Source organism: Belonocnema kinseyi, chromosome 1 (assembly GCF_010883055.1).
Source record: "Belonocnema kinseyi isolate 2016_QV_RU_SX_M_011 chromosome 1, B_treatae_v1, whole genome shotgun sequence".
Lineage (NCBI taxonomy): Eukaryota > Metazoa > Arthropoda > Insecta > Hymenoptera > Cynipidae > Belonocnema > Belonocnema kinseyi.
This window is the reverse complement of record NC_046657.1, coordinates 34,016,598-34,028,425: the sequence shown is the minus strand read 5'-3', so window position 1 is coordinate 34,028,425 and position 11,828 is coordinate 34,016,598. Positions and strand designations below refer to the sequence as shown.

The 11,828-nt window shown below is 25.1% G+C and overlaps 1 protein-coding gene across 2 annotated transcripts in view; it reads right to left on the bottom strand.

The window, feature by feature from the left end:
* LOC117180968 (glycerol kinase) overlaps positions 1-5,262 on the bottom strand; it is a 72,562-nt gene extending 67,300 nt beyond the window's left edge. Inside the window, exons 1-2 of one of the 2 annotated variants that reach the window (XM_033373585.1) lie at positions 5,009-5,262; positions 4,775-4,904 (exon numbers count right to left, since the gene is read on the bottom strand). In XM_033373585.1, coding sequence (XP_033229476.1) covers positions 4,775-4,864 — 90 coding nt within the window. In that variant the 5' untranslated portion in view covers positions 4,865-4,904; positions 5,009-5,262. The remainder of the gene's footprint in view (positions 1-4,774; positions 4,905-5,008) is intronic. The other variant, XM_033373645.1, reaches the window with a different exon arrangement.
* Positions 5,263-11,828: the final 6,566 nt, after the last annotated feature.

Below are 11,828 nucleotides of genomic sequence, written 5' to 3'. Positions count from 1 at the left end.
AAACATTCATGAATTTTTTTACAATAAACGATGCGCTTTTCGGAAAAATCATCAAGAATAAAAAGTTCTTGTAATCAACGAAGGAATACGCCTGAATTTTTTGAAGCATTTTGAGCAAATTTTTGGATTTTGCATATGAACAATTTTTGCAAAATTCAAAATTTTGCTCAAAATGCTTCAAAAAATTCAGGCGTATTCCTTGGTTGATTACAAGAACTTTTTATTCTTGATGATTTTTCCGAAAAGCGCATCGTTTATTGTAAAAAAATTCATGAATGTTTTCACAAAAATTTTGCCATTAAGACGCCATTTTGAAAAAACTAAAACGAAAAATCGATCTTTGAACCATTGATTATCAAAGTTTAGACATTTATTCCACTCGTTAGTGAGATTCCAGGTTAATTACAGACTCGGAAAGCTTTGGAAAATGGTTCACAAAAAAAAGGCACGAAAAATCATGTTTTTTTTTTGTTTAAACTGCATTTTAGGATAATAAATAAAATTTTTGAGGAATTTCATTGGCACCTTCGGAAAGAGGAGATCTTAAGCAATAAAAATATATGTGTCTCAATTTTTTCTAGTGTCGAATAGTCTTAGTTATTGGCCGTTGAAAAGCAGTGTCCCGGTAGTGGCGTTTTGGCCGTTTAAGGGTCAATCTTGATGGTTGAAAATGCATGTAATTAAAAAATGTATCTCTTTGATTAAAAATTGAATTTTTTTTTACTAGTTACATTTTTTTAACTGAAAGTTTAATTATTCAATTTTGGATCGCAAATAGATATTTTTTAGTTAAAAATTCAAGTAATTTTTTGTGTTAATTTTTTTAAACTGAAAATCTAATTATTAAATATTTGTTTATATATTCGTTTCTTTGGTTGCACCATTTTTTAAACAGAATATTAAATTTTTTTCCATTTTTTTTCAGTTGAAAATTAATCTTTTTTGGTTGAAAATTCAGGAGAAAAATGATGTTTTTGTAGATTCATCGCTTGGGTTAAAAATTAAAATATAATATTGAATATCCGTTTTTTCCTAAAAATTAATTTTTTGTTGAACTGAAAATTTTACTTGCTCATTTTTCGTTGAAAATACTTGGTTAAAAATTAGTCTGTTTTTTTTTTAATGAAACAATTTGACTAAAAAGCCTTTTTTCTTGGACAAAGATTTCTCATTTTAATTTAAAATTAAATTTTTAATGAAAATTTTAATAATAAGTTGAAAAATAATTGCTTTTTTTTTAAACTGAAAATTTAATTATTCCTTTATGGGTTGAAAACTCAATATTTTTCAGTGGCAATCTTTCTTGCGTAATATAAATATTGCCTACTCAAAGAGATAAACTAAAACTAGTTACCGGTCAAATCTAATTTTACTTCATCGGACAACTGTTAAGACAAAAATAAAATACTTTAGCTGTCAGGGAAAAACAAAACGTCACAAGACGTAGATGAAATGACGTACTAGCGTGTTACTCATTCTGCACTATTTTTTATCATTTTAATCTGAGATTAAATTAGTATGAGTTATTAAATATAAAAAATTTCTTAATAAGATATTATAGAACATTCATAAATAAAAAAATAACTAATTAAACAAAAATGACAAAAACTTAAAAGTAATAATAATTTAGTAAAAGAAAAAATTGAGACGTAAATTATAAAATAATATATTTTTTTCAGTTGAAAATGAATTTTTTAACTAAAAAGCAATGTATTATATTTTTGGTTCAAAACTGAGTTTTTTTAGTTGAAAAATTATCATATTTTTTATTAAAAATGAGTCTTTTCTGGTTGATAATGCATGTATTTTACTTTTTCAAATTCCCCCGTTTTCATTGTATATTAATTTCTTAAGTTAAAAATATTTGGTTAAATATTCGTTTTTCCTGGTTAATTTTATTCTGAATTTTTTTATCTTTTTGGTCAGAAATGTCAAGTATTTTTTTTAAAAGTTCATCTATTTAATTAAAAACTTAAAAACTTTGTTAAGTATTCATTTTTTGTTTGTTAAAATACTTTTTCAATTGAAAATGTAATAATTTTATTTTGTGTTTTTGAAAAGTCAACTATTTCGTTTAAAATTCAAGTATTTTCTATAAAATTTATCCGAGTAAAAAAGAAAATATTTTTTTGACTATTCGTTGTTTTGCTTAAAATCTATATTTTTTGGTAAAGATTCACCTTTTTAGCTGAAAATTAATTTCCTTGGTGGAAAGTCGAACTATTTTCTTGAAAATTAATTTTTTTAATTGAAAATCTAATTATTCCAGATCTAGAGAATTTTTTTTTAGTTGAAAATTCATCTATTTGCATGAAAATTTCAATATTTTGAAGAATAATCTTTTTTTCTTAAATTTGAATTACTCCACTCCATTTTAGGTACAAAATTGATCCTTTTAAGTTGAAAATTCGCCTTTCTTGGCTTAAAATGAGCTTTTTTTTTATCAAAAATTTATTTCTTTGATTTTAAGATCGAACTATTTTGTTTGAATTTCTTTCAGAACAAATTAATCTTCCTGGTTGACTATTTTTGTAGTAGGAAAAAAATGATTTCTTTGATTACAAATTGAAATATTTGTTGGAGAAATCGTTTTTATTGGTTAAAAATTCCTTTTTTTTGTACTGAAAATTGAACTATTCCATTTTTAGTTGGAAATTCATCTCTTTGGTTGAAAATTGAACTATTTTGATCAAAATAATTTTTTGGATTAAAAATTTTAATTTCCATGTTTGGTTAAAAGTTAATGTTTTGATAAAAAAATTCAATAATTTGGATGAAAAATTGATTAATTTGGTAAAATCTTCATCTCTCCTTTTTTTGTTGTTGAAAATTTAAATACTTTGTTGAAGATCTGTTACATATATTTTTTAATTATTTATGTAAACGGAAATAGTCACCTTTTCATTCTTTCTTAAAAATTTATATTTTTAAATTGATAATTCGTATTTTTTCGTAGAAATCTAATCTTCTTGTTTTGAAATTCCAATTTTTTATAGTTAGAAATGCAACTGTTCGATTGAAAATTAGGTTTATTGATGAAAATTCGTCTTTTAGTTTCAAAGTTCAGATCTTTTTCTTTCTTCAATGAAAAATATTTATTTGTTGAAAATTTGTCTTTTTCGTTGGCAAATTAATTATTTTAATTTAAAATTGATCTTTTAAAAACGTCTAATGTTAAATTTTGACAGTATTTTGTAAAAAAAGTAATCTTTTTTGATTCGAAAATTAATAAATGTGGTTGAAAATTCATGTAATTGAAAAAATCTTTTCTTTGTTTAAAAATAGAATTATATGTTCCAGTATTTGTTTTTATTTGTCAAAAAATCTCTTTTTTTACTGAAAATTTAATTATTCCATTTTGGTGTTTTAAATTCATCTCTTTGGTAGAAAACTAAACTTTTATGTTAAAAAAAAAAATATATTTTTTCAACTGAAAATTTAATTGTTCTATTTTTGGTTGAAAATTCCTCTTTTTCGAAGAAAATTAATCTTCTTTGTATAAAAATCAAGTATTGTACAAAAAAAAGTTAATCTCTTTGATAAAAAAATTAAAAAATATTTTGTTGAATATGCGTTTGCAAATAAAAATTTAACTATTCTATTTTTTGTTGAAAATTCTTAAAAAATTAATTTTATTTTACAATTATTAATTTTTTTAAATTGAAAAATTAACTATTTTTACTGTAACTTGATTTTTACGTTTGAAATGTTGTTGTAAAGTCAACTATTTGGTAGAAAATTCATGTATTTTCTATAAAATTTATCCGATTAAAAATGAAAATATTTTGTCTGCTATTCGTCTTTTTTGTTTCTATTGGTTAAAATATATTTTTTTATTTTTTAATGAAAATTTAATTGTCCTTTTTTGGATTGGAAATTCATTTCTAGTTAAAAATATATTTATTTTAATTTTCTTTGTTAAGCATCCATGTTTTCGGTTTAAAAATAATTTTAACGGAAATTTCAATTAAATATTTTGCATTCATAATTCAGCATTTTAAGTTAAAAATGCGTCTTTTTTCTAAAAAAAAACTAATGTTTTTGATTAAAAATAAAAATATTTCCTTCAATAATCTTTTTTTTTTAAATTCATGTATTTTGTCCAAGAAATTTATCTTTAAGATTAAAAATTAATTTTTTCAGTACAAATATTAATTTTGGTTCAAAACTTATGTTTTTTGTTAAAGATTCATTCATTAAAACAATTTTTCTTTGTTAGATTCATCTTTTTGGTACATATTTAAAAAAAAATAAAAATTCAACTATTCCATTTTTAGTTGAAAATTGTTTTACTTTTTCATTTTTGGTTACAAATTCAATTATTTGGTAACCACAGAACTTTTATTTAAAATAATTTCCTGATTTCCCCTGTTTTTGGAAATTCCCTGCCCAGTATTTCTTGAGTAAAAAAATATAGCCTATTCAAAAAGTTAAAACTAAAAAAGGTTACGGGCCAAATCTATTTTTACTTCATTGTACTTCTGATAAGATAAAAATAAATTTCGTTAACTTTTAGGAAAAAAAGAATACGTCATAACATTACTTTGCAAGATTATCAATTGTTGCATACAAATTTACTTTATGACGCAACAATGTGCTACAAATTTGGCACTATTTTGAATAAATACAAATTGTGATAATATTTAAAATGAATGAAAATAATTTACGAAAAGAAAAAGAAATTAAGTCGTAAATAGAAGAAAAAAAACGTTCAGCAATGGAAGATAGTCAAGATGAAAACAAATGATACGTAAATACATAACAATAAACATACCAAAAATCGAGTACTACTTGTTCCCTCGTCGATGGAACCGATTAGAGGTCCAGAAATGTTGACAGATTCTGACATTTTTTTATTTTCCATGAAGCACTCACTTTAATTTTTAAGTCGACCAACACTTAACCTTTTAGATATAGAAATCACGTTATATAACCAAAGAAGAACCAATGTGATTTGCAATTGTTGCTAGGAACAAAATTTTGATTCTTATGTAAAAAAAATGTATACCCCCTAAATCAGGACTCACGCGCCGATCGATTCTAACCTCAAAACGACTTGATGGCTCGAAGGGTTGGACACTTGTGGCAGGTTGCTTTGGCTTTTCTTGAAGGAGACGTAAATAAAAGGTATAATTTAGACTAATTTTGTTTTAATTATGTGATGGGTGAATGTCAAGAGTGTCAAATAGTGTCCAATGAGGCGTCGTGGGATCGGACGACCCACGGCCCAGAACCGGCCCACGACGTAACTCGTTGCGTGTGCGTACACTGGTCACTGACCACTGTCCACTGTCCAGTGCTCCCAACGCGGACTCTTTGCATTACTGCGCATGCGATGCACAAGGGGCTTCATTGGCTGCCATTCGCGCGCTCTTTTGATATGTTAAAAAATACATCAATCTTCAACCAAAAATTAAATATTTCAATTTTTAACCAACTTCATGAATTTTCAAACCTGATTTTATTTAAGCACTATTTTGTTGAAAATTTCCCTTTTATTTGTTTGATTTTTTGTTAAAAACTGATCTTTTTTATTTGAAAAATGATATGCTTTGTTGAAAATTCGTCTTTTTTGGGTCAATTAAACGGCTTTTGATTAAAAATATTTGTTGGTCGAATTATCAACTACATTCTTATGTTTGGTTTGAAATAAACTATTTTGGTGAAAATAATTTTTTTTTCATTAAAAAATGGTGGAAATTCGCATTTTTTATTTTTAAAATCAATCAGAAATTCAGAAAATATAACTAATTATTAAAAAATTATATTTGCTCTTCTGGTAAATTGCTCTTATTAGTTAAAAATTTAACTACGTGTTTAAAAATTGATCACTTTTTTAGAAAGTCTTCTTTTTGTTTGCAAATTCATTTATTTTGGTTAAAAATTAATTTCTTTAATTACAAATTCAAATACTTAAAAATGTCATTACTTTGTTAAAAATGTTTTTGAATTGATTTTTCAGTGGAAAATACGACTTTTTGAAAGAAAATATTTGTTTGAAAATTCATTTGTGTTGTTTGAAAATACATTATTTTTCTTTAAAAATTAAAATATTTCTTTATATATTGCTTTTATTTTTGTTAAATTCATCTTTTCAGGAAGAAAATTAATCTTCTTAAAAAAAATTTTTTTTCAAAATTAATCTTTTTTGATTGAAAATTCATGTATTTTTTTAAAAAAAATTATCTCTAATTAAAACTTTTAATTTTTTTTTTGAATATTCGTTTTATTTCTGTTAGAACATTTATCCGATTTGGTTGAAAATTCATGTATTTGATCAAAAAATTTATCTTTTAGATTAAAAATTAAAATCTGTTGACTTTTTTAAATTACTTTTTTTCAACGGAAAATTGAATTATTCCATTATATACTGAAAATTTACATTTTCAGATAAAAATTTAATTATTTGGTTGAAAATTCATATCAATTGATAAAAAAAAATGTTGTAGATTCATCTCTGGTTAAAACATATATTTTTTCAAATATTCGTTTCTTTTGTTAATTTTTTTAAACTGATGATTCAATTATTCCATTTTGGTTTCAAAATTCGCATTTTTTGAAAGAAATTTAATCTTCTTGATTCGAAATTTATCTTTCTTGGTTAAAAATTAATGTATTTTCAATAAACAAAAAACTCATCTCTTTGATAAAAAATTTTACTATTTTCTTAAATATTTGTTTTTATGTTGAATTTTTTAAAACATTGAAACTTTAATTATTTTATTTTGGGTTGAAAATGTATATCTTTTAGTTGAAAATTGCTCTTTTTTTCTTTTTAAAGAATGTTCATCGGTTTTGTTTAAAAATGTATATATTTTATCAAAGAAATCTATCCTCTGGATTAAAAATTAAAATCTTTTCTTGAATTCTTGTTGTTAAAAATTACCTTTTTAAACTAAAAATTGAATTATCCCTTTTATATTGAAAATAGATATATTTTATTTGAAAATTGAAATATTTCATTTGGATTCAAAATTCATCTTTTTTGGAAGAAAGTTAATCTTCTTGGTTGTAAATTTATTTTTTGGTGAAAGTACTATTTTGGTGAAAATCAGTTTAAAAAATTGAAAATTGATTAACTGAAAATTTCAATCGTCCATTTTTTTTTAAATTCGCTTTTTTTAGTTTAAAAATCAACCATTCAGATGAAAATTAATGTATTTTTTTGAAAATTCGTCTCTTTTAGCTGAAAATTAATGTTGATGCTCAACAATGAATGATTTTTTATGGAAAATCATTTTTCGGTTTGAAATTTAACTAATTTTTTTAAATTCGTTTTTCTTTTCTCAAACATTGATTCTTTTAGTTGAAAATTCAACTCTGTGTTTAAAAATTGATATTTCTTCAAGAAACTTATTCTTCATTATTGCATATTTATTTATTTTGGTTAAAATCTAATCTCTTGGGTCAAAAATTGAAATACTTAAAAATTTTTTTAATACTTGGTTCAAAATATATATTTTTTTGTTCGAAGATTGATTTTTCAGTTGAAAATTCGATTTTTCGATGGAAAATTAATCTTATTGTTTGCAATTTATTTTATTTGTTTTAAAATTCATTAAAAATTCACTAAACTAATTAATTTTTGGATGAAAATTGTTCTATTTGTAAAATATATTTATTTGAATAAAAATTATACTGATTTATTGAAATTTTGTTCGGTGATTAATTTTTAAACTTGCAAAAATAATTTATTTAAAATTCGCATTTTTCGTTTAAATTTAATTGTATTTGATTTAATATTAAAATATTTTTAGGTAGGAATATCAATTATTCGATTTTTCGTTGAAAATTCATATTCTGTCACTAAAAGTGATATTACTTTTATGCAAAGTAATTTTTTTGGTGGAAGATTCATTTACTTTAGTTAAAAATTCATCTCTTCGGCTAAAAATTCATATATTCTATTGAAAAATTCGCCTTTTTTGGTCGAAAAATATGTTTTTTAACAGAAAACTTAACTAACTCATTTTTTATTGAAAATTCAACAATTTTGGTGAAAATTCTGTTTCTTTTAGCACAAAATTGACCTTTTTGAATTTTAAATCTGAATATTTAGTTTGGAGTTTATGTTTTTATGTATGTAATTATGTATCGTAATTATGTAATTATGTATTTATGCATTTTCAAAAAAGACATAAATTTCAAACTAAATATTTAAAGTCCTAACTAAAAAAGGTAAATTTTAGACTAAAAGAAAGTGAATTTTTAAATAAAATTGTTAAATTTTCAACTAAAAAAATTAATTTTCAACCGAAAATGACATAGTAAAACTTGTGGATAAAAAATTGAATTTCTAACGATATATAGAATTTGCAACAAAAGAAGTGAATTTTCAACGAAAAAAGAAAACTTTTTCAATCAAAAGTGATATACATTCACTTTTCAGGTCAAAAAAGTAATTTTAAACCAAGAAAATAGAGGTACAATTTTTTACTAAAAAAATTAATATTTAACGAAAATAAGTGAATTTGCAAATAAGAAACATAATTTTCTAAAAAAAAGTCAATTTTCAAATAAAAAAAAACACAATTTAAAAATAATTTTAAATTTAAAGAAACTCAGACGAATTTATTTTAAAATGTTCCAAAAAGTATATCAAATAAAAGAAAATATATTTTAGATGCTAAAAATACAAAAACTGTTGACGATTTTAAAGGACGACTGAAAAAATCCTAAAAAGCCATATTTCCCGAAATTATAAAATTGTCGAAATATAAGAATCCAGAAATGGAAAATTCCTGAATAATAACATTCCTGACAGAAAATTGTCAAACGATAAATTATCCGAACTAGAAATTCTTCGAATAATACAATTCTCGAATTCAAACATTACATTTTTTTGTTATAAATATTATTTATTTAACAAAAATGAAAGAAAAAATATATTTCAGACAAAAAATTGCATTGATTTCAAATCGTATATTTCAAATTCTTTATGTCTTACGGTCCAATCGTAAATCGAAAAAATAAATATGAGTCAAAAAAACATGTTCTTCGAAACTCAGATATTTATTTAATAGAAAAAACTCCTTTCAAAACTTCCTGACGTTTCAGTACACATACGTACCTTTTTCAAAGGTTCTTAAACCTGAGTTGATGGTAGTTTAAATAGTCAAACAGATCAATTTTCAGTCAAATAAAAAAAGGAACATTTGAGTCAATAGTTTTAAGAAAATTAATTAAAATTTAGTCATTTTTTTGAAGTCTCAAAAAAATTTTTCGAGACTTCAATCGATTACCCTACATTTTTTAAAATTGTACGAGGAACGTCAGGAAGTTTTGAAAGGAGTTTTTTCTATTAAATAAATATCTGAGTTTCGAAGAACATGTTTTTTTGACTCATATTTATTTTTTCGATTTACGATTGGACCGTAAGACATAAAGAATTTTAAATCTACGATTTGAAATCAATAAATATCAACGGGCGAAGAAAGGATTGATTTGTTTCATCAAATCATTTTACAAAAAATTGCATTTCCGTCAATATACAAGATTTGCAACAAAAGAAGTCAATTTTAAACTAAAGAAGAAAACATTGCCATCCAAAAATGAAATAGTTTACTTTTCAGATAAAAAAATAATTTTTAACAAAGTAGTAAAATTTTTAAGACAATTTTTCAACAAATAAAATATGAATTTTTGTCCAAATCGTTCATTTTTAAACTCTAAAAGAGGCGAATTTTTAACAAAAAACGGACAAGTTAAATTTTCTGTTATTGTATTTTAAACGAAAAAAATATTTTAAATTAAAAGCCGCTGAGTTAAGAAAAAGAAGACGATTATTCTATAAAACAGTTGGTTTTTTAATATTTAAATATTGATTTTATTCTTAGCTATAAACAAAAATACAAAACTCTTGAAAACATGTACTTTAAATCGTTTTTTTAGTAAATAATGTTGTGTTTGTGAAATTCAAAATTATCACGAATTATCTATAAGTTTTTATCAATAATTTAGATAAAATAGGCTATTTTTTAAACATTACATTTTGAATTTTGGCAGAATTTGGACCAGAAGAGATCGCACACTCGATTAGCTGCGAGGTAAATTATAACCCAACGGTGATTGGCTGATTCCTCTTCTGTGGTTCGCTACTGACTTGCGTTAATTTTAAAATCAATTGCCGCGCATATGATTATAATTCAAATCGAGAAAAAGGCGAAGAAATAAGATTAAAGAATCAATGTTTTATTTCATTCACTTGGAACATTAAATTTGTTCACTAACAACACAATAATCCATTTAAGGCACAACAAATAAGTAAATTAAATTAATTTATTATTAATCTAAATCGTATTAGGTTTCGTAAGGTTTATTAAAATAGAAATTTAAACTAGATTTATTCGATTTGAATTCACAACAAAGCTACGCGAATCTGAAACGATTTTGAGATATTTTCTAAATTCTAACTAGAAAATATTTGAAACTGAATCACGAGTGTCGCACTTTAAGGGATTCACGAACGAAACAGATCTGCTGTGCTGCCCCGAACCACATATATTTATAACCTTACATTTTGCCCGATTACGTGCAAGGGTATAATTAGAGCGGGATAGTCAAGAGCAAGCCTTCGACGTTGAGCTTGACTAATAGGAGCACCGCTCACGTTTGCCATAACGTATCTAGCTTATCGCGTAGGCGCGGCGTACGTGACATTTAACAGGGATGCCTCCTCACGAATACAATTTTTGTGCTCTTTGTTAGATCATGTAAAAAAGTTTCTTCTTTATCGATTAAGGTTATCAAAATCAATGAGTTTAATCGACGAAAATAAGGAATGGTGGTCGACCATTTCGCCGCCTGGTGAGAAAACCCGAAACTAGAAAAAGTAGGTACGCTGCTTACTGCTATCCATGCTGCTATCAAAGCCTGCGTGAAAAGTGTAAATAATAGCACATTCGTTTGACCTGCACTGGTGTACTCCAAAAAAACTCCGATCGCTCCCTTTTACTTCTTCCTTCTCACAGGCTGGGTCGACTCCCATGGGTGTGTTTGACTACTAATAGCGACACTAGTGCAATCTACAAGGAGGTGGCAAACTAAAGCGTTTCCATGAGTTCGTGTACGTAAATGTGTATATTATTTGAATGTGTTGCATGAATTAAATTTAAAGAAAATAAACGAATTAATTCAAAATTATACAAGTTTAAGACGAAAAATGTGTAAATAGTGTCTCCTGTACCATTTTTCGACATAAATTTGTACAATTTTGCAATAATTCTACAATAAATGAAGAATTACATAACACATGAAATGTAACCTTTTTTCAACATTTTATTTATTCACATTATAATAGAGAAGTGAAATCAGTCACATCCTGACACAGCACAAACATTTCAATTTACTTTAACTTTGTTTATTTTTCAATGTCCTGATTTTACTTCATACGGCGGGACACAACTTTTTTGAACTTAGCAAAATTTGAAGTTTGTTGACGAAAACATAACCTCAACGAACAGTAAAATGGCGGCGCCAAGATATTTTAAGAAAATATTACCCCTACTTATGCCCCTACAGTAGAGCCATCTACAAGGAGGTGTATAACTACAAAAGTATATGTGATCACACGCGCCCATGGGAGTCGACCCAGCCTGCCTTCAAACTCCGACATGCTTCGGTCCAGATCGGAGTGCACCAAGCCGTGGTCACTCACAATGGAGAGTTTCTGAACATACTTTGTTCCCGTTATGAGTATACGCCAGATGGCGCAGCGATTGCGCTCCTATAGGCGAATTGTTTGGTTTGAATACATTTCGCACTATGTTGAAAATATGGCCAAAAGTAATTGCGTAGAAAGATCCTTGATCCTGGACTCCATTAGGTTT